Here is a 23,131-nt window from a genome sequence, read left to right as displayed (position 1 = left end):
ATTATGAAGAATGTTTTGTGAGATTGTGAGATGTAGCAAGTACATTTTATTTTGTACCCCAATTCCTTGGTATAATTCTTGAAGATATAGTAGGGTTAAAAGAGCTAAGCACTCTTCTTGTTTTACTTGTAGTCTTGAACTACTACGTATATCAAATCTTTTTTTCAATCAACTGACGCATGTTCGGCAAAATATAGCTATGAAGGTGATTGTTAGTTGTGAACGTAGTTGTTAGTTGTGTAGGTAGCTGTTAGCTGTCAATAAGTTGTTAGCTGTGAAGATAGATAATTTAGGTGTAAGTGTTCGATAAAGTAGCGGTTGACTAATTGTTACATATAAATATTTTATTTTTTAAACTATAGATTAAATTTTCAACGGCCAACTCAAAAGCTACCTCTAACTTCAAAAGCTAATAATTCTAACTTTTCATAAAAGCTATCTCCACCACTAAAAGCAACCCTAACCACTATTTTGCGAAACATTTACATTTTTTGTTAAGTAGTGGTTTGACCAAGTCAAAACACTAAAAGCTACTCAAAAGCTAGCGCCGAACACGCCCTAAATTTAAGAAAATATGAAAGTATATGATAGTTGAGAGGTCTACTAAAAATAGTATAGTAAAATATTGTGAAAAGTTTCTTAAAAAGTGATAGAGCAAGTAATAAATTACGGTCGCAAAAGAAAAGTAGAGTATGATGTATTAGTAAATGAACACTTTTTAAATGACTAAAATTCAAATTTCAGGGTTTGTTCTCTTCAGCTTAATTTTAATTTAATTTAGTTTAGCTCCAATCAGCTCAGTTCAGTTTATTTCAGTTCCTAATTTCCTTCTCTCATAAAATATTTAGTTCATTTCAGCTCATTTCAGTAAATCAGAATAGGTTTTAATGATTGAAATTAATTGTAAAACTTATTTCATCCTCTATTTACATTTAAATTGTATCGTTTTTTTTTAAACAAAATTGTATTAGCTTTAAAGTTACTTGAAATTGGAAAAAAAAGAAAATATAACTCTAATATTATTCAGTATATGCTAATAAATCAATTGTGTACAATTTTTTTTTTTTTTTTTTGAAAAGTTTAAAAAATCCTATTTTTCTTTCTAAATGATCCTCCATTATTTCCATTTTCCAATTAGGAAAAAGGAAAACAGTAAGTAAAGACAAAGTTGAAGACAGAGAAAGAAAAAAAAGGTTAAATTTTGGTCTTCATGGCTAAGAATATAAGTTATCTTTCTTAAAGGAAATTGCTTGGAAAGTACCCAGTTATACGCGCAATTGCTTATATTGTTAAACCCTTTTTTGTGCAAGCATCTGAATATACTCTTGGATTTTACGTTGATTCAACGACTACAGTTTTTTTTTCTTCTTTAAGCTCCGTCAAATCTGAGGTAATTGTTATAATTATTTAATTTCTTCAATTTCAGATTTCTGTTTTATTCCCATTATATTTTTTTTTTTAAATTTAAATTATTCGTGATTATAGTATATACTTCATTTTATTTGGGTGAAATAATTCATATCGGAACAATTATTAAATCAATCATCCAAATGTAATTGTATTTGATCACTTTATGTTGCTGTTGTTATGATAGCAGTTTTTACTGTTTAAGCTTCATCTAATTCATCCAATTTTATGGTATTTTTTCAATCATTTTTTGCATTAAGCTTTAATTATTGTTTAATCTCATGTAAAGTGTTGAATTATATATATAATGATTGAAAAGTAAGGATTTTCTAATTCATCCAATTTTATTTTATTTTATTTTTTCAATCATTTTTTGCATTAAGCTTTAATTATTGTTTAATCTCATGTAAAGTGTTGAATTATATATATAATGATTGAAAAGTAAGGATTGGTTTTGTTGAAATCGGATTTAGAGTTTGATATTATGTAATTTTAGGAAAGATGGAATCTTTACGGGTTGAATTGTATACAGGAAAGTGTTTGCAATGGAGGTCGGTGCTATATTTATGGGAATTTTTGGGGTTTTAAGTTATTTAAGTGGGGTAGCCAGTCTTGATGAGAGGAAAAGAATCCTCTTGAATGAGACTGACTACTTGGTTGCTAGGATGCAGGACATTAAGAGAGAAATCTCTTATATTCAAGGCAAGAAGCGAAAGCGAGATCATGCCGTCTGGGATTGGATGGCCGACGGTGAGAAACTCGTGAAGAAAGCGCGATGCGTATTAAGGGAAGTAGGAAAATGGCGGAGCTTCCTTGTGGGTGATGCAAGGATGAGATGGAATGTTAGCAAATTGATTGATGATATGAGAGATCATGACAAAATTGGTGCTGTGCTCCTTGATCAGGCCTTGTCTGATGCTCGAGGTCTATGTCATGGCTTACATTTACCAGTTAAACAAGTAGTTGGCCAAGAAGCTTCTGAGACTTTGGACCAGCTTAAGCTTCTGTTGGAAGGGGACAAGGCTGGAAGGATTGCTATTCATGGCGAAAAAGGAATTGGTAAAACCTTTTTGATGAAGCACCTGCATAACTATGCGTTAGACAGATTTGATTATGTTTTTTGGGTCCCTTCCCCTGATAAGTTCACTGTCAAGTGTGTGCAAGATGCTGTTGCAGCAGTTGTTAAATGTGATCTTTCAAGTGATGATTTAAATGTAAGGGCTGCTATGTTGAGACATAAACTTGCAGGTCTTGGCAGCTTTGCAATTTTCTTAGATGGTGTTGCTGATGTACATGAAGCTAATATTTCTATGGACCTCATAGGAATTCCAGTCCCTGCAGCAGGAAGCAAGTGCAAGGTGGTATTAAGTACCTTGACCTTGGGATGGAGAATGTTAAAACGCTTTGCGGCGGTCAAAGTTGAGCGCCTTTCAGAAGATGCAGCATGGCAATTGTTCAAGCTCGAAGCTGGAATTGGCAAGGGTTTTGTGTCTTCCCTTGTTGACATGCCTAGGTTACTTGTGAAAACATGTTGCGGATTGCCACATAAGATTGTAAACTTAGCTACTTACATGTGTGGCAAAGTTGACCCCCGTGAATGGAGGTATGAACTTTCTCGATCAGGATGTCATGAGTTGGAGAACAAATTTCCAATAATTCCTGAACTTGAGCGAGAGAGTAAAAGGCTAAAGAAGGATATCATTCATTCTCCAATGCCTCTTGGTTGGGTGGGAGTCGGCAGTTATCTGAGAAGTTCTTTTGTGTCAGAAAGCAGGAGCATAAAATTAACTGAATCACTGTGATTCTGTAGATCTTCAGTTGTCTGTTCTTCAAGAGGCATGTTTGATAATACTGTGAACTAGCTGCTCAAGGAGCTCGGCATCAAGAGAACAATTAGATGTATCTGTTGAGTCTTTTTTTTTTTTATATAGCCAATGACGCTATCTTGGTAAGCTATACACCTAAACTCACCCTCAGGCTCACATTAGGAAACAAGGAGTAAAACTTCTGACAGGGAAGGCATTCATAGAAGTATACTGATTCCTCTGGCTTTTACCCAACTTCTTTTTGATTAACTATGCTTTTGGCATTTAATTATATAACATGATTATAGTAGAATTTTTAAGCTGTGATAGCAACTGGTCCATCATGTGTCTATCTCTTCGTGACTATCTTATGTTTTAATCTTTGTTTTGTTTTGTTCCCTCTTTGCATAACTTGTCCTGACAACATCTGGTGACGAATCATCCAAATTACTAGTATATTTTGTGGGATGCGGCTCCTCACAGCCCATGTCATGCCATCCAAGTTGCTGCTGATGCGAATGTAGATGCATCTTACTAGTTGTCCATCCTACTATGGAATCACCTTCATATTTATGCTGCAGGGATTCAACTGATAGGAGAAGATTTTAGCCTAACAGCTTCTGGCAGGCAGAGAATGGCTTCAGTGACTCACATTTTGATTTTACGAGGATGATTCTGTTTTTTCATCCCTTGCCAGCAGCCAACATTTTCTCCATGTAGTAAGAGAAAGGGAGATCAGATCTTATTATTTTTTATGGCAATGTTCTGTATATCTGCTGCTGTATACTTATATTTCGTGAATCAATTTTCCCCTAAACAATGTATTTGTTTCCTGCTTTGGAAGTTGCAATGCAAGATTTGAAATGATGGTCAATACTGATGCAAGGGCAAAGAGTGCAATTGTGCAAATATATTCAGAATGGATAAAAATGAGTAAACCCTGTGCTGGGTTTTAAAGTTTGGCCCAACCTTGTGGGTTTGACTGTTTTCATTGTTCTTTCCATGGCTTTCTCGCGTCTTGCCTGTTATAGTCCTTCAATCTTCAAATCGAATTCTAAGTTAATTGAATTCAATTCTCACTTCTCCAATTCTCCCTCACAAGTCAATTCAGCCAGGGTTCGTGTGATAGAAACTTTGGGAGTGGGATTAGGGTAATGGAATCCCTTCTCCTAAGTGCCTGCATTCTAGATTGAACCCTCAAACTTGAGTTTGGAAGGTGTTCTCCTTTCTACAAGGTCAAGCTTAGCTTGGTACGAATTATATAAACATGGGTATATACTGCATTTTTTTTATTTTATTTTTTATTATTATTATTTTTTTTCTTATCACATACTACGTAATATACAACACGAAGTTTTGATAACTCAAATCACAGCCTTAGTTACTGCAGACAGCTCCTACCTTGCACCACTCTCCTGAATCCTGATTTTGTAAGCCAGTGACTTCACGCAACAACTAAATTTGACAGAGTTAATACATTACACCGGATATATAACTCAAGCTCCTAATCTAAACATTCGAGTCACAAATATTTGTTTTCTCCAATTTGTATTTTCTGATGTCAGGAGTTCATCAATGAGACGTAGCACCTTCTTAAAGTTCCTAAATTCAAATAATGCTACAGCATCTGCTACTAATTCTTGCTACCCATCTCAAGCAGCTGCTATAGCTTCTGCTAAACCCCCTGACACTCCTTTACAACTACCTTGCTCTCACTCCCTTCTGCAGGACGGGGATTCCTATCTCAATCAGAGAAAATTGGGCTTCAGGTACATCATTTAGGAAAATCACAAAACTCCCAGGCCTGCAAGCTTAATCAAGTGCAGAGTACGACTATGTTTCACATCTAACAAATTCATATATGGTACACAGACACAGTCGAAAATAAAATAAACTTGGGTCTTGTATTGAAACTGTTGGAGGAAACTCATAATTGTACAATTCTATAAAACTGTAGTAGTTGAAACACAAAATTCATCTTAGAAAACACACACACACACACAAAATTGTAATAACTAAATATATAATCTTAAGAAAGGGACGCCACACTTGGAAAATACCATGCATGAATAACCAAGCTGCTAAACTCCCTGCAAATTGCAATCTCAGCTCTGAACAAGCTAAGAAACAGTATCTGCCATTTTTCTGATCCACTTATTCATAGTCACTGTTTGTTTGTCTGGTGCAACTTGAATTAAGCACATTCTTTCAAGTCGATTCAATATCACATGACCCTGATCATCTACATACATTTCTTCTCTGTCTTTCCCAATTAGCCCGCAATCTTCAATCCCTGACATAGACCGGGCTATGATGATGATGGCCAGTGGCATTCTTGCACACTCTTTTGCCACTTGGATTGCTACTTTTTTGGTTCTTTCCTGATCTCGACTTGAGAACAATTGATCATTATATCCGAGTTTCACTTCATGTAGGAACAGATTCTTGGCTTCTTCTTCCTCCAACAGCTCCAACTTGATGGTGTGGTTACACTTCATCCTGTTGCATACGTCTTTGGACAGTGTACTAAACACCAGGGTGCAGTTCACACCAGTACTTTCTGGGGTCATTTGAGACGGTATTCCTAGCAATTCATAAGCTGGAAAGTCCTCCTTCACATTGTCAAGGAAGAAAACTGCACGACCCTGGCCTATCTCCTGGAGTCTCGCCATTATCCTGCCTGCACATCTCACCTCATCATGTACATAATTGCTGTCCAAATCAACAATCATCTCATCAGCCACGCAATTCTGCAAGGCCTTGTTGTAGTTCCCTTGATCAGGCTCTATATCTGGTGCCGTGGCCCAAAATACAGCCTCGAATTCCTGTTCATCTTCAAAGGCTTTGTTGTACAGGTGCTTCATGAGATTGGTCTTTCCGGCTCCTCTGTGGCCATAGATACCAATGCATTGAGCACGACCTTCTGTCATGGCTTGATAAGCTGAATCCCTTATCCCAGACAACGTCGTGCCAATGTACTGATCCTCCACCATGGGTAACTTCTCTCCACGCTTTCTAATCCCGTTGTTTGTTAAGCCTTGCCCTTGCAACTGGTTACCCTTATCCAAAAGCTCCTGTCCTTCCCTTAGGTGTCGCTCAATGCTCAGCACCCACATCATACGCTTCAGCAACCACGACTCATCCTGGAGACTGTCTAACACTGATTGTGCTGAACTTATGTACCCTTCTGCTTGCCTAAAGTAGGCAACCACAACATTCTTACGCTTCTTTCTAGGGTCTGCCTCCTCATTTTTTACCATTCGCTTCATGTCATCGACAGTGTTCTGTAGTTCCTGCCGCACACCATCCAGGTCATTGCGTATGATGTCCACCTGCACAAATCGTTTCCCTAACTGACAAATTTTCGGCACTACCTCAAGTATCGCATCCATCATTTCTATACCCACAGCAGCCTGTGTGACCCGGTAAGATCCTATATGTTATTCCCATGGTGATCCATCTGAAGCCTCACGCCAGCCTATCATGCAGCATACACAGTTGCCTCTGAAAAAAGAGAAAAACTCTGCTCAGATCAAAAATTTCCTCCCAACTAGGGGTACTATACATTTACAATAATCAAAAAAATTATAAACCAGAGAGATCAAACAGCACAACTCTAGGAAACCTTTTATGTGATCTAGAGGCTAGCAGAGGAACTGGTTACTTCTATGTTTATCTAAATCTTGTTTAGATTATACTAAGGGTCTGTTCTGATTTGCTGAACTGAATTGTTTATGAGAAAAGGAAATTAGAAACTGAACTGAACTGAAATTAAGCTGAAGAGAACATGCCTTGGCTTTTAGATAGCACCTAATATAATGTAACCGAGCAATATGTAAATATATAAGTTTTTATCAATCCATCTCTATACTTTGTTTCAAAGCTTTTCACTCACTTTACCAAAAAAAAAAAAAAAAAAAAAGTCTTAAGTATCTCAGTGTCTCTGCCAATTCTGGAGATAATTCAAGGGCGGTAGGGCCGTAGGGTCATAACTCGATAAATCAAGTAGTCTTCTTTTTTTTGTTTTTTTTTTGACGGGTAGATCGAGTAATCATATAATTGTATTGGTGTTTAAAATTGACCATATTTTTATTATTTTATTGTTTGCTTCCCCATATTTTATTATGATGCAAATGAATATACTCCCATATTTTGTTACTCCGTATTTGCTCCATTTTTCTTGTACAGACGTATTTTTTTTTTTTTTACTTTTTTTATTTCTTTTTAGGAAATTTTTTAACAACTCCTTCATACTCACTTTTGTTATTTAACACTTTTTTATTATTCAACCAACCCCATTGCCATATTTTTTTATTATTTTTCACCATTCCTCCTAAAATTCTACACATGGACAAATGGAGCAAATAATAAAATATAGAAGAATTATCTATTTTCTATTTTTTTGGTCCCAATTATAGCCATACATTATTGTTGCTGACATCATCTTACATTATTTAATAATTATATATAACACATTACGATGATTTAAACAACTATTTCCATACCTATGTTTGATCTTTTGCATAAAACAAAAACAATCATAAAGCTTTCATGTTGTTTAGTTTGATTCGTGCTACCTATTACTCCTATTCTTAAGTACTTGCTCCACTTTTCTTTTTCGGTCGTTTTTAAATACTTGCTCTATTTTTTTATTTGGAAATCTTTTACAATATTTAATTCATTTATCTCACCTAAAGGACCCAACATAAATCATATTTTATTAATTTCATATTCTCTCTTCTCCAATTCTCTCCACAACTTTTTTTTTTTTTACAAATTTTATTCTTCCCTCTACTCCGCTACCTTCATATTTTATTATTTTCTTCAATTTCTCCTAAAACTTTGCGTATGAAGAAATAGAGCAAGTATTTAAAAACGAAAGGAATAATATATTACTCTCAAATTTCTACCCACATTTAGGAAAATTGTTTTTCATTCCTTTATTTGGGAAAATGAAAAGAAAAAAAAAATATTTTGTAAAAAAAATATGTTTTGTCAAAACAAATGAAACCAAAAGCGGAAAAGTTAGGAAGTATTTTATAAAATGAAGAAAGTATATTCATCTATATGTAAATAAAAAAAAAATACGAAGATTTTTTTTTGAAAAAAAAAAAAACAAGAAAAATATACACTAAGCACACAATTAAGTAATACTAAAAGAGCCTCTTCAAAAAAAAAAAAAAAAATGTTGTTCCTATTTACGTAAATCATGTAAGTTTTTTACACATCTTTGATCGCAAATATTTTTAATCTCACACTAGCAAAAATTATAAAAGCTAGATATTGATAATGTATTTACTATGATGAATCAAGCTAGATTTCACATGATCATTGTGGAATGGAGAGAGAGTACATATAATATACATTTTTTTAAGGAAACCTAGTACAGAATATATACCGTGGAATGTATATCTATTTTGTGTTTAGATTACCACAAGAACGAGTCATGAGAATCGATTTCAAAATCACTTGAAATCGGGATGCAAGTCTAACCTGTTGAGATATCCCTCACTCTCACACTAAAGATTAAATTATAAAATCGGTATACACTTCCTTTAGAAATAAATTTAAAAAATTGCATTATGATAGAGATTGTGCATAAGAATAAAAGAAATGTACTCACTATCGCCGCTGCCGCTGCCACTTCCGTCTCAAGTGACAGCATATACGGGTGCTCCTGTATTTCCGGGTTCCGTGATTTACATATTTAGGGCCAAACAGAAAACGGATTTTGCAAGAAAAGCAGTGAACTTGATTGGGTTTAGTATTTAATGACCTCTCTATATATATACTTCATACATTATATTCTTCTTCACATACCTAACATGGCGAAACTTGCCAGATGAGAGATCTGGAAAATGTTTATGAATCTACCCTGCGCGGTTAAGGAAGGAACACCCAAATTTCATATATTGCATTAGAGAAGACTTTTACTAAGTCTTCCTTTTGGAGTCTTCGGCGTCAACTCTCAATGATTGTCAATTCAACCTTAGATCTGGTCCTACGTTTAAATATCATATTCTTAACTAATTTGTTGTTAGTGCAATGGTGATTGAGGATATCATATTTGATAGAGAGGATCACGTGTTCAATCCCCCACATTTAGAATTGTAAGGGGAATGAAATCTACCCAATAACGGTGTGTTTTATTTACCTGATTTCACTTATCTAAACTTATTAGAACTTATTTTAGTTGTAATTTATATTTGTGCACCCCTATCAGAATTTATTTTTTCTAAATTAAATTTATTTGAATTAATTTTTTCTAAACTGAACTTATTAAACTTAAAATAAGTGAAAATAAGGTGAATAGAACAGACCCTAAGTATTAAAACCTAAATCCAAATTAGCTCAAAAGAATAAACCGAGTGTGAACAATAAAAAATACATTTTCTTAAAAAACTAAGTTTTTTTCAATAAAGACAAAAAATTTTAATCACAAAAACAGAATTACATTGAGGTTACTAAAACCCCTGGGCATATGCTCCTTAACCAATCAAGATCATTAGCTTTAACATTACTAGAACTAACATTACAAATCTTATGGTAAACATCAAAACATACTCTTTTTACATTTATATTAATAAAATCTTTGCATTTTTGCTTCCCAAATGACTACACAAAAAAAAAAGAAAAAAAAAAAAAAAAAAAAAAAAAAAAAAAAAAAAAAAAAAAAAAAACATATCATGTTCTTAAAACTCATTCTCATTTTATTTGATTTTAATAAAGCTTGGTCTTATATGATCTATGTGATTGCAGTATTACACTAATTTATAAGGGAGAAAAATATCATCATCAAATTGACTCTTATCAAATAATATATATGGTTTTTATAAATTTTTGTACACGCAACTAAATATGTTAAGTAATAAGGTAATCGAATTTAAATCATATCTATTATCTAGTCTAATCCGAAAATATTTTTGACTTGATTAAAACTAATCTAACTAGAATAACTTTTGTATTTAAATAAGTTAAAGAGCACAAGTACTCTCTTTATGATTAAGTAAATCTTTCTCCTCCTGACAAAATGTGAGGTAAACATTTGAAGGAATACACATCACATAAGTTCAATAGAAAAAGTTTAATTTGAAGTATCAAGACCATTTTTTTTTTTTACCTTCTTAAAAATATATTACAAAAGTTCCATTTAATTTTTATGCTCTAAAAAATAATACAAAAAGATTATTTATAAGCACATTGGATGATTGGAGTAGCTGATTTACAAACTTAATTCTTTTTTCTTTTTTTTTTAAATTTTATTTTATATACGTTTAATATTAATGAAGTCTATGCCTACTTGCCAAAATTGAAGATATACCTTCTCTGTTACTTTGCTACGAATTTAAGAAAATATGAAAAAGGTGGGTAAATGTAGAGCTGTCAATTCGGGTAAACGGGTCGGATAAGAGCGGGTCGGGTCAACTCGGGTTGGGTCAATTCGGATTAATTCCATAACCTATGCGGGTCAGGTTTGGGTTGGGTCATGCTTGAGTCGGGTCACGTCGGGTCATACTTCTTATCGGGTTTAGGTCGGGTTAATAATAGGTCGGGTTACATTCGGGTCGGGTGAACAATAGGTCGGGTTTAATTCGGGTTTTCACGGGTTAAAACGAGTTAGGGTAATTCTCGGGTTCGAGTCGGGTTCGGTTCAAGTCAATAATTTGCGGATTAGAATCAGGTCGGGTCATTCTCGGGTTTGAGTCGGATTCGGTTCAAGTCAATAATTTGCGGATTATAATCAGGTCGGGTCATTTTCAAGTCGGGTCATTCTCGGGTTCAAGTCGGGTTTGGTTCAAGTCAATAATTTGCGGGTTATAATAAGGTTGGGTTATTTCCAAGTCGGATCATTCTCAGATTCAAGTGAGGTTACGTTCAAGTCAATAATTTGCAGGTTATAATCAGGTCGGGTCATTTCCAAATCAGGTCATATTCGGGTTCAACTAACTATAAATAGATAATTATCATTTTTATCAAGCTAATTATTCCCTTTGACTATAATATATATGACAATATACTAGGGAACTATAGTCTATAATTTAGGAAGATAATTATCTCCTTTGACCATACAACAAATATACACTATATTTAACTCTTAAATTTGAGGATGATGCTCCTTTCTTTTGCTGGCCTGGACCGACTTGGTCTCCCTAGACAAAATGCTTTGATCAACAATAATAAGGTGGTCTAAATTGCATTTAAGGTGATTTGAAATCGGGTCAGGAACAATTTGGGTTGAATTTAGGTCGGGTCAATAACAAGTCGTATTAATTTCGAGTCGGGTTAGTAACAGATCGGGTTGAATTTTTGGGTCGAGTAAGTAATAGGCCTGGTAAAATTCGGGTTAGGTCAATAACAAGTCGGGTTGAATTTGGGTCAGGTCAATAACAAGTCGGGCTGATTTCGGGTCGGGTTTGTAACAGGTTGGGTTAAATTCAGGTCGGGTTAGGAACAGGTCGGGCTGAATTCAGGTCAGGTTAGTAACAAGCCGGGTTAAATTCGGGTTTTGACAGGTTAAAACGAATTAGGGTCAATTTCGGTTCAAGTCGGGTTTGGTACAAGTTAATTAAATTGGCCATTGTAAACCGGTAAATTGGCCGTTTAACATCAAATTGGATGGTTCCACACACCCAAATGGACTCCCGGAATGTTTTAGGGACCATGGTAAACATTTCGACAATTTTTATTTTCGGGCGAATTGAAAAAAGTCAAAAAATTCCAAAATTGAAGGCTAATATCCACGTTTTTTTTGAAAAATTTTGGAGGTTTCGGGGACCAGTGTAGAAAAGTCTTGATATTTTAGGAGATACATCTCGAGGTAATATAATGCAGTTTGGAACCATATATGATCATTGTATGTTGTCATAAATGTTCGTAGTATGCTTGAGTTAATGAAATCCGTGCAAGTTGTAAACCGGTAAATTGGTCGTTTAAAGGCAAATTGGATGGTTCCACCAACCCAATTGGACTCCTGGAGGATATTAGGGACCATGGTAAATATTTCGGCAATTTTTATTTCCGGGCAAAAAAAAGTCAAAAAATTCCAAAATTGAAGACTAATATCCACGCTTTTTAAGAAATTTTAGAGGTTTCGGGGTCATGTGTCGAAAAGTCTTTAAATTATAGGGTTTACATATTGGGGTCATATAATGCCGTTTGGAACAATATATGGTCATTATTTGTTGTCATAAATGTTCGTGGGAGGCTTGAGTTAATGAAATCGATGCAAGTTGTAAACCGGTAAATTGGTCGTTTAAAGGCAAATTGGATGGTTCCATCCACCCAATGGGACTTCCGAAAGGTTTTAGGGATCATGGTAAACATTTCGACAATCTTTATTTACAAGTGAAAAAAGTCAAAAATTACAAAATTGAAGGCTAATATCCACGCTCTTTGAGAAATTTTGGAGGATTCGGGGCCCGTTGTCGAAAAGTTTTGAAATTCTAGGGGATACATCTCGGGGTCATATAATTCCGTTTGGAACCATTTATGATCATTATATGTTGTCATAAATGTTCATGGTAGGCTTGATTTAATGAAATCGATTCAAGTTGTAAACTGGTAAATTGGCCGTTTAAAGACAAATTGGATAGTTCAACCCACCCAATTGGACTCCGGAGGGTATTAGGGACCATGGTAAAAATTTTGGCAATTTTTATTTTCGGGCGAAAAAAAGTCAAAAAAATTCCAAAATTGAAGGCTTGTATCCACGCTTTTTGAGAAATTTTGGAAATTTCGTGGCCCGGTATCGAAAAGCCTTGAGATTCTAGGGAAAACATCTCTGGGTCATATAATGTCGTTTGGAACCATATATAATCATTATTTGTTGTCATAAATGTTCATGGTAGGCTTCAGTAAATGAAATCGGTGCAAGTTGTAAACCGGTAAATTGGCCGTTTAAAGGCAAATTGGATGGTTTCACCCACCCAATTGGACTGCCGAAGGGTATTACGGACCATGGTAAATATTTCGGCAATTTTTGTTTTTGGGCGAAAAAAGTCAAAAAAATTCCAAAATTGAAGGCTAAGATCCACGTTTTTAAGAAATTTTGGAGGTTTCGAGGCCCGGTGTCGAAAAGTCTTGAGATTTTGGGGAATACATATAGGGGTCATATAATGCCGTTTGGATCCATATATGATCATTATATGTTGTCATAAATGTTCGTGGTAGGCTTGATTTAATGAAATCAGTTCAAGTTGTAAACCGGTAAATTGATCATTTAAAGGCAAATTGAATAGTTCAACCCACCCAATTGGACTCCCGGAGGGTATTAGGAACCATGGTAAAAATTTCCGCAATTTTTATTTGCGGGCGAAAAAAAGTCAAAAAAATTCCAAAATTGAAGGCTTATATCCAAGCTTTTAGAGAAGTTTTGGAGGTTTCGGGTCATGGTGTCAAAAGGACTTGAGATTTTAGGGAATACATTTTAGGGTCATATAATGACGTTTGGAACCATATATGATCATTATTTGTTGTCATAAATGTTCGTGGTAGACTTGAGTTAATGAAAACGGTGCAAGTTGTAAATCGGTAAATTGGCCGTTTAAAGGCAAATTGGTTAGTTCCACCTATCCAATTGGACTCCCGGAAGATATTTGGGACCATGGTAATCATTTCGGCAATTTTTAATTTCGGGCAAAAAAAAGTCAAAAAATTCATAAATTGAAGGCTATATCCACGCTTTTTGAGAAGTTTTGGAGTTTTCAGGGTCCGGTGTCGAAAAGTCTTGAAATTCTTGGGAATATATGTCGGGGTCATATAATGTCATTTGAAACCATATATGATCATTATTTGTTGTAGTAATGTTTGTGGCAAGCTTGAACTAATGAAATCGGTGTAAGTTGTAAACCGGTAAATTGGTCGTTTAAAGGCAAATTAGATGGTTCCACCCACCCAATTGGAATCCTGGAGGTTATTAGGGACCATGGTAAACATTTCGGCAATATCCGGGCGAAAAAAGTCAAAAAATTCCAAAATTGAAGGCTAATATCCACGCTTTTTGAGAAATTTCGAATGTTTCAGGGCCTGGTGTCGAAAAGCATTGAGATTTAAAAGGATACATTTCGGGGTCATATAATGTCGTTTGGAACTATATATGATCATTATTTGTTGTCATAAATGTTCGTGGTAGGCTTGAGTTAATGAAATCGGTACAGGTTGTAAACCGGTGAATTGGTCATTTAAAGGCAAATTGGATGGTTCTGCCTAGCTAATTGGACTCCCGGAAGGTATTAGGGACTATTATAAACGTTTCGGCAATTTTTATTTTCCGGGTGAAAAGAAGTCAAAAAATTCCAAAATTGAAGGCTAATTATCCACGCTTTTTGAGAAATTTCGAATGTTTCGGGGCTCGGTGTCGAAAAGCATTGAGATTTCAGGGGATACATTTCGGGGTCATATAATGTCGTTTGGAATATATGATCATTATATGTTGTCATAAATGTTCGTTGTAGGCTTGAATTAATGAAATCGGTGCAAGTTGTAAACGATAAATTGGTCGTTTAAAGGCAAATTGGATGGTTTCACCTAGCCAATTGGACTCCCGGAGGGTATTAGGGATCATGGTAAACATTTTGGCAATTTTTATTTTCGGGTGAAATAAAGTCAAAAAATTCCAAAATTGAAGACTAATATCCATGCTTTTTGAGAAATTTTGGAGGTGTCGGGTAGAGCTGTCAATTCGGGTAAACGGGTCGGGTTTAGGTCGGTAAGAATGGGTCGGGTCAACTCAGATCGGGTCAATTCAGATTAATTCCATAACCTATGCAGGCCGGGTTTGGGTTGAGTCATGCTTTAGTCGGGTCGCGTTGAGTGATACTTCTTATCGGGTTTGGGTTGGGTTAATAATAGGTCGGGTTACATTTGGGTTAGGTGAACAATATGTCGGGTTTAATTCGGGTTTTCACGAATTAAAACGGGTTAGGGTAATTCTCGGGTTCAAGTCGGGTTCGGTTCAAGTCAATAATTTGCGGGTTATAATCAGGTCGGGTCATTCTTGGGTTTGAGTCGGGTTTGATTCAAGTAAATAATTTGCGGGTTATAATCAGGTCGGGTCATTCTCGGGTTCAAGTCGGGTTCGGTTCAAGTCAATAATTTGCGGGTTATAATCAGGTTGGGTCACTTTCAAGTCGGGTCATTCTCGGATTCAAGTCTGGTTATGTTCAAGTCAATAATTTGCAGGTTACAATCAGGTCGGGTCATTTCCAAGTCAGGTCATATTCGGGTTCAACTAATTATAAATAGATAATTATCATTTTTATCAAGCTAATTATTTCCTTTGACTATAATATATATGGCAATATAATAGGGAACTATTGTCTATAATTTAAGAAGATAATTATCTCCTTTGACCATACAACAAATATCTACTATATTTAACTCTTAAATTTGAGGATGATGCTCCTTTCTTTTGCTGGCCTGGACCAACTTGGTCTCCCTAGACAAAATGCATTGATTAACAATAATAAGGTGGTCTAAATTACATTTAAGATGATTTGAAATCGGGTCAGGAACAATTTGGATTGAATTTAGGTCGGGTCAAGTGGGGCGCAGCGGGAGACAATCATTCATTTTTTTTGAATGAATGTAATGTCGCAACTGAAATTTGGGGGCATAGTGGGCTGGGGGAGTACCTTGTTGAAGTGCCAGTTTAATCCTTGCAGTGCAATGGGGGTGGCTGCACAGCAAGTTGGAGAGGGGTGTTGGCGTATGGCTTCTTTGATGTGGGCATCATGGTGTTCTCAAAACCTGGTCATCTTTGAGAATGAAGCCCCTGATGTCGTGATGCTGGCAGCAGGGTATGCAGCAAGTTGGTGCAGGACTACGATGAATATGCAGTAGCTTGGTCTGGAAGTTCCCGCCACATGGGTGCATCAAGGCAAATGTGGATGCTTACATTCCTGAGGCTGAGAAGGCAGGGTTGGATGTGGTATTCAGAGATGCTAATTGCAACATTATCCTGTGACGAAGAAAATTTGATGTCTCAACTTCCCTCATGTATTGAAGCGCAAGCAGTGAGGTATGCAGTTATGCACCCCTTCTAGCATAGAGGTTACATTAACATATGGGTGGAATCGGATGCTATCAATGTGGTAAAAGCTATTTTCTCGAATGATGTTGGTCTTTCTCCCATCCATGTTATCTATGATGATATTAGATAGATAAAGCTAGAGGGGAAATGTGAGTATGTTCGTCTTAATAATTTTCCATGAAATGTTGTAACGTTGGCCGAGAGGGATATTTCCTCTTAATGAGTATATAAGCTCTATCTTTTCATTAAAAAAGTAAAAAAAAAAGTTTGACATAGAACTTGAGGTTAAACTGTAGGGGTCTGAAATTTATACTATGTGTTATTAAAATAGTATTGTATTACTATGTAATTAATTATTTTTTTCATTGCAAAATTTATGCTATTACAAATAATCTTTGATTGTATTTTACTACTTTTTTTTCTTTTCCTTTTTTAATTACATTTTGAGTTTGGTGGTCTACATTTAAAACCTTTGATTTACTACTACTTCCGATTTACTACTACTACCTTTTTTTAAAAAAAAAATCACATGTTGAGTTTGGTGGTCAACATTTAAAACCTTTGGCTATAAAAGCACACTTATATAAACATCAAAATCATATCATGTGAGAATAGTGAGATGTTGGTTTTATCTTGAAATGGATATCATTTTAGTACATTGAATATATATGTGGTTAAAATTGTGCATTGGAGACTTTGATGATTTAAGTATAACTATATAAAAGAGATGGGGGGAGTAGTTTATTATGAAAAATATTACTTCGTATAAGTTTTACTTGTATGTTAGTGATGATTAAACTCAATTAATTTGTTAGTGATTAAACTCAATTTCATAATTCAAATAAGCTACATCATATTTTTTTAACCTTTACTAAAGGTATCATTGGCCAAGTTTTTACAATATATTGATAAATGCAAAAGTTATTAAAAATAAGAAGATTTAAAAATAAATAAAGAAGATTGAAATATAGACAAAACTAATTAAATGAAATATGGTAGGGTCAAAAGACTTACAGGGAAAAGGAAAACTAATTAAAGAAAAGAAAGCCTATCCTCTCCTTTCTCTCCTCCTTTCTTCTAGAGTTTCTCCGAACTCTTGGCGTTTAGGCCGAAAATAGTCTAATTTCTTCGAAAATTAAATTATTTTCGACCCTTTTTCCTTAATTTTTTTGTAGTTTTGCAATTTAATTTTCAATAAATCTACATAAGTAATGTAGATATTCGTCTTTCCGAAAGGCTGTATATTCTAGCAATGTGTGTGAGAGATTACTATAGTACAAGACCTATTTAACGATCGTAGCATTGATGAAGGAAACCCTTATTTGATTCAATTGTATGTGTTTGTTGATTTGGATTTCATTTGTAGATGTCTTATGGTTTTTTATTAATGAATTGATTTGTTTCAAAAAAATTAAGAAAAAACAAAAAAGTGTAAAAAAATAAAAATTAAACTAAATATTAGGAATTTCTTCCTAAAAATAAAAATAAAAATTTAAAAAAATAAATAGGAATCAAACTTAGGACCGTCTGCTACTGTGGAGCTATTACTACTGTTACAAGTCTTACAACATCACAATTGCATGTAGGCAATTTTGAGTGATTTAGGCTCATGGCTTATTGGACTACTATATAAACAACCTCCTCCGATCCTCTTTGTCAAGACACAAGAAAAATACTACTCTTCCTCATCTTACTTTAAAAATTGTTACACAAAATACAGCTTCTTATTTTGGGCATTGTTCATAGTGTTCTCAAGCTAAGTCTTTGTCATACATTGAAGAGTTGCAGTCGTGTAACTCTGAAGGTCGATTGCTACGAGTCCGCGTATACTGTGCGGAACAAATTCGACTTTAGGGCAGTGATCTATTGTCACGTCTTGACATTTTCCAAATAAGCCGTTTCATTATTTAGAATACATAAGTCATATTTCTTACACCTTCAACCCAATAGCATTATAGCAAGATGGCTAATTATATACTCGTACGTAGTACTTCAATATAAATATAACACACAACTTTTACTCTTTTGTTCAGCATACATCCATGGAAGATCTGCATCTGAAGAACGATGCTAGCAAAGCTTTAGATTCCATATCATCCAATTCTAACGACTCCCACCATTTCTGTTGTCCTTCAATCCATTCAAGAGAAGTTATCAATTCTTTTACATCACCCATATTGTTGGAAAACGGAAGGTGCTTCAGATTTGGACAGTCTATAACTGTAAATGACCAAAGTTGAGCACAAATTAGTCGACCCTTATAGATGTTATTCAATTGGGGCAACGAGGTGAGAACTAACTGTTTTAGCTGTGAGAGGTCAATGGCTGCATCTTTTCCTTCAGAATGGCAATGAGTACCGATCTCCTCTACTATTAGCACTCTTAATTTGTGACACTCTTCAACTTTCAATAATTCAAGGCTCGGGAGATTTTGCATACAGCTTGGTGAAAGAAGTTTCTCGACATCATGACACCTTCTGATGGTGCATTTAACTAGGCTTGAAAAAACATCGGCTTGCTGTTTAAAATTTTCAGCATTATTGCGACACAATATATCAGATAGGCTACTGAAACCACTGCAATTATCAAGATACAGCTCCAGAAGGTCATCTGGAAATGCAACCTGTTCCCTCCCTCGCTCACTCAAGATACAGCCTTGGAGAGATACCGCTCTACTGTATGATCTCTTCAGCCTTTTTCTATAACCAACCTGAAGATGGAAGCACTCTAACGTTCTCCAGTGCTGAGACCTGACATAATTACTCAAGTCCAAAAGGTTATCAAATTTGGCATCAAGAATTTTCAGTGATTCCAAAACTTGCAGCTCGTGAATAATGCCTGAAATATGGCATGATAGTTTCTTCAATTTCGAAAGGGCAGGCAAGACCCCTAGGATTTTTGGTTCAGTGATAGAGGATAGGTCAAGCTCAGTGAGCTTATTTAACATTTCAAGGGAGCGAGGAACCTCCTCAACTGCAGTCTGAGAAAGGTCCAGAAACCTTAATTTATAAAGTTGTGTTATTGGACAGACGTGTTGCAGTTTCTGACAACTGCTAAGATCAAGGACTCGAAGCTCATCCAAGGCACTGATGGAACTTGGTAATCTAATAATACGAGTATCGGATAGGCTTAGAACACGAAGGGCACGCATGTTCAAGAAAAATGATTCTGGAATTACCTCAAAAGGCTGTTGTAAAATTAAGGTTGAGAGATTGGCACATTTGAGGGAAGCATCTGATGGGATCAGTGATATTGACGAATTTATCAATGAAACAAATTTGAGACTTCCAGAGAACTCCAATTTTGAAGGTAGGCCATCATTCACCATTAAGCCATTACTATCAATGGAAAGAGCCATACGCCGAACAAGATCATGCATCCTAACAATCCCGGTATGTTGACAAGATTCAAGCAGACAAGAATTGAGAAGCTTGTTCAATATGGTATGTCCCATGTCGTACTGTTCCTGCCACGATGACATCTCATCTATGAGCCCCTCCCCAATCCAAAGACGTATTAACTCTTCTTTACAGATGGGATAGCCTTTGGGGTATAATGCAGTACATAAGAAACAATGCTGCAGCTTAGCGCTATTCAATCTATTATAAGACAACTTCAATTGACCAAGTATATCTTCCAACTGAGTACTTCCCATTGAAAAGGGATCTACACTCTCAACGATTTCTCCCCATCTAGGAGAATTAACCGCCCCTTTCATGATGTTGGCCAACGCTATGACAGCAAGAGGGAGACCTGCACACTCGTTAACTACAAGGTTCTTAACAGAGAGCTCTTGATTGGAAACACCATCATACGCTCCCATACTATAGTGAAAGAGCTGCATACCCTCTTCCTCTGAGAGTGGTTCGACCCTAATGACTTTCTGGCAACGAAGCATACGACAAACATCCAGCATCCTGGAAATGACAACGAGCTTGCATTTTCTTGGAATGCCAACTTCCTCTCGACGAAATTCACCCCACAAATCATCAAGGAAAAGTATGCACTTGTCTTTGCAGGACAAAAATGCATATATCATGCCCGATCTTCTGGTCACATCTTTATCACTTTGAAGATCAAACCCAAAAGCATCAGCAATTTTTTGCTGTAATTGGTATACAGTGAAATCCATTCCAACAAAGATCCAAGCAGTAACATGGATTTCTTGGTCTTTTACTCGAATGTGAAGCTGCTTTGCAAGGGTGGTCTTCCCAATCCCGCCCATTCCATAAATTCCAATGGCGTTTATCTCATCTTTTCCTAACCAATTCATCATCTTCACAATGTACTTAGAGTTAACACTCAGGAATGTCTGCTCTTTCCTGCGTTTATTTTGTGGTTGAAAATGAACACTGCACATTTCAGAATGCTTATCAACTGCCTCAACTGCTCTACCGCGCTTTCCATTAGATGATATACCAGGGAAGTTCCTCACCATGGCGAAAAACGAATCTATTACAGGTAATCTCATATGCATCTTACCGGCCATTTGGTCTGCCAAAAAAAAAAATGATTACATTGATATATTTTGTGGCATAATTTGTGATATAGCTCCCCACCCATCAAATATCCATTGAACACCCAAGTATATTTTACAGTCAGTCAATGACACAAATACACAATCATAACAAACTAATTTAAATTGACACAATATTTAACGAATATACTTAGCTTAGAGAAAGTATTTAAAAAGGCAAAGATAAACATAGACCTAAGGGTCATGTATAAGAAGCTTACAAAAGAAATTTTGAGGATAAATTACCAATAATTAGTTAATTATACCTGTGATTTTATCATAAATTCCCAACTTAATTATATTTTAGGAGTATATTTAATGCTTATAAATAGGGCTATATATATATCATTACCTTTAATAAAATAAAAAACCAAACAACTAATTAATTAATGCCCACTCATCGAATCACTTTGTGTTATAACATGTAGCACTTCGTATTAACTAATTGGAGATGATAACTAAGTGATGAATTATTGAATTGTGAAGATTTTATCAAGTACATAGACAACATAGTCTATGAATTCTCTTTTGGGGTTTGTGCTTATGTCTGTCTAATCTCTCTGTTTTTGTTTATCTAATTTTTCAAATGACATAAATTTTGCTTCATTAAACGTTACAAATACTTTTTTTTTTTTTTCTTTTTACCTTTGTTGCCTATTGGAAATGCCTCAACTTTTAAGATATTACATACTCTCTTTACTTCTTAAGTCCTTATTTTTCATGAAAAAATTAGAAACATACGGTATATGTCTATGTTATTATTAGAAGCCACAACTTAAATAGTCAAGTTACTTTTCATTAAATGTGAGAATCATATATAAAAAAAATTTGAGCACCTTGCAGAAAGATCGATTCAGTTATCTCTATATACTTTTTTTTTGACAACAGTTATCTATACTAAAATTGCAGTTTTATATTTTCAATGTTTAATTACAACTCTTCAAGCTATTAATTCTAAAATTTTACACAACCTATTTTTTTAGATTTTCTCACACACACACACACACACACACACAAAAAAAAACTACCTATTCCACCAAATTTCCATTTTTATATTTAGTTTTTTTAGAAATCAAATTATCTAAGTATACTTTTGTCACATAAAATATATGCCGTACAGGAATGTTCTAGTTTTATTTAAATTATTACAAGTACTAAAAGTTCTTAGCTGATGTTGGATTATAACAATAAACCGGGAAAAATGAAAAGAGCGCAATAATAAGTACTCGTACAAAGGATTTTATAAAAATATAGAAACCACAAATATGAAAAGAAATACCGACCTATATTTTGGCAGCGATAAGCCAATGAGGAGCTTAATGTGTTTTTCAAATTACAAAAAGGGAATAATGTGTAGATTTTTTTTTTTGTTGTTGAGGAGACTTTAGGATTGTAGGTTCTCTTTATACCCTGCCTTGGCTTATGTTGGTACTTCGTAGAAACTGCGAAAACAGTATGCAGATCTGCTGGAAGCACCTTACGAAATTGCCGACCGTGACAAGGTTTTTTGTTTTTTTTTTTTTTGGGAAATTGCAATTTTATTTTACTGTATTGTCAAATGATGTAAGCTATTCCATTTTAAAATAGATGGATAAACTACTTAATATACTACCTCCATTTCTTTTTAGTTGACATGTATTCCTTTTTATAATTTTTTTTTTTTTTAGTTGACACGTTTCCTTTTAGGATAACTTTTGACTAAAGATGGGCACGGGCTGTACCGACACGCGGGCGGCACGGGCCCGGCACGACGGCCCACTTGTGGGCCGTGGGCCGTGCCGTGAACAAAAAATTGAAATTCGGCACGGGCACAGTCGTCGGCACGGCCCGTGGCACGGCCCATGCCCAAATAAAACTTAATTAATTAAGTTTATTTATATAAACTTATTTAATTATTATAACACAATAAATCAATTTATATATATATATATATATTAAAATAAAAAATAATAATAAAAAAAAAAACAAAATTAAGTGGCACGGTTTGGCCTGCGGCCCGGCCCGCCCAGAGCCGGCACGACACGCCCCCACCGCGGCACGGCACGGCCCGTTGTCCATGTTTACTTTTGACCTTGCATTTACAAGCTACCCCACTTACTTTTTTATTCTCTCTCACTCTCTCTCCTCTCCTTAATATATGTGGTTAAATCAAATGCGTCAACTAAATAGAAATGGTGAAAGTATGTTTTTAGAGGAAACTTCTTCGTAATGCTTGAGTTATGTGGGAGGGGAAGTCAAGAACAATTAACAAGGATGGAGAAAAGTCTAAACAATAATAGTATCAAAACCTTTGTCAAAAAAAAAAAGGTACTGGTAACAAATTACGTGCTTTTCACCTTTTGTTTTAGAATTATTGCAGCTGTTTTAAAATTC

At 35.1% G+C, this 23,131-nt stretch overlaps 3 protein-coding genes across 3 annotated transcripts; 1 reads left to right on the top strand and 2 right to left on the bottom strand.

The window, feature by feature from the left end:
• Window positions 1-1,193: 1,193 nt before the first annotated feature.
• Window positions 1,194-4,086, top strand: LOC145571838 (putative disease resistance protein At1g52660). The gene is made up of 2 exons (XM_081630873.1): window positions 1,194-1,390; window positions 1,940-4,086. The coding sequence occupies exon 2, from the start codon at window positions 1,953-1,955 to the stop codon at window positions 3,207-3,209; it is 1,257 nt and encodes a 418-aa protein (XP_081486999.1). The 5' UTR covers window positions 1,194-1,390; window positions 1,940-1,952; the 3' UTR covers window positions 3,210-4,086.
• Window positions 4,087-5,097: 1,011 nt separating this feature from the next.
• LOC145570194 (putative disease resistance protein At3g15700) lies at window positions 5,098-9,186 on the bottom strand. Its single transcript, XM_081629218.1, has 2 exons — window positions 8,836-9,186; window positions 5,098-6,716 (listed from the first exon to the last, which is right to left on the bottom strand). The coding sequence occupies exon 2, from the start codon at window positions 6,605-6,607 to the stop codon at window positions 5,333-5,335; it is 1,275 nt and encodes a 424-aa protein (XP_081485344.1). The 5' UTR covers window positions 6,608-6,716; window positions 8,836-9,186; the 3' UTR covers window positions 5,098-5,332.
• Window positions 9,187-17,590: 8,404 nt separating this feature from the next.
• LOC145571837 (putative disease resistance protein At4g10780) lies at window positions 17,591-22,147 on the bottom strand. Its single transcript, XM_081630872.1, has 2 exons — window positions 22,042-22,147; window positions 17,591-20,736 (listed from the first exon to the last, which is right to left on the bottom strand). The coding sequence occupies exon 2, from the start codon at window positions 20,729-20,731 to the stop codon at window positions 18,272-18,274; it is 2,460 nt and encodes an 819-aa protein (XP_081486998.1). The 5' UTR covers window positions 20,732-20,736; window positions 22,042-22,147; the 3' UTR covers window positions 17,591-18,271.
• Between the last annotated feature and the right edge of the window lie 984 nt (window positions 22,148-23,131).

The sequence above is a fragment of the Chenopodium album genome, chromosome 12 (assembly GCF_948465745.1).
Source record: "Chenopodium album chromosome 12, dcCheAlbu1.1, whole genome shotgun sequence".
In the NCBI taxonomy this organism is placed as follows: Eukaryota; Viridiplantae; Streptophyta; class Magnoliopsida; order Caryophyllales; family Amaranthaceae; genus Chenopodium; species Chenopodium album.
The sequence above is the reverse complement of the archived record's forward strand: the minus strand, read 5'-3'. Positions and strand labels throughout refer to the sequence as shown.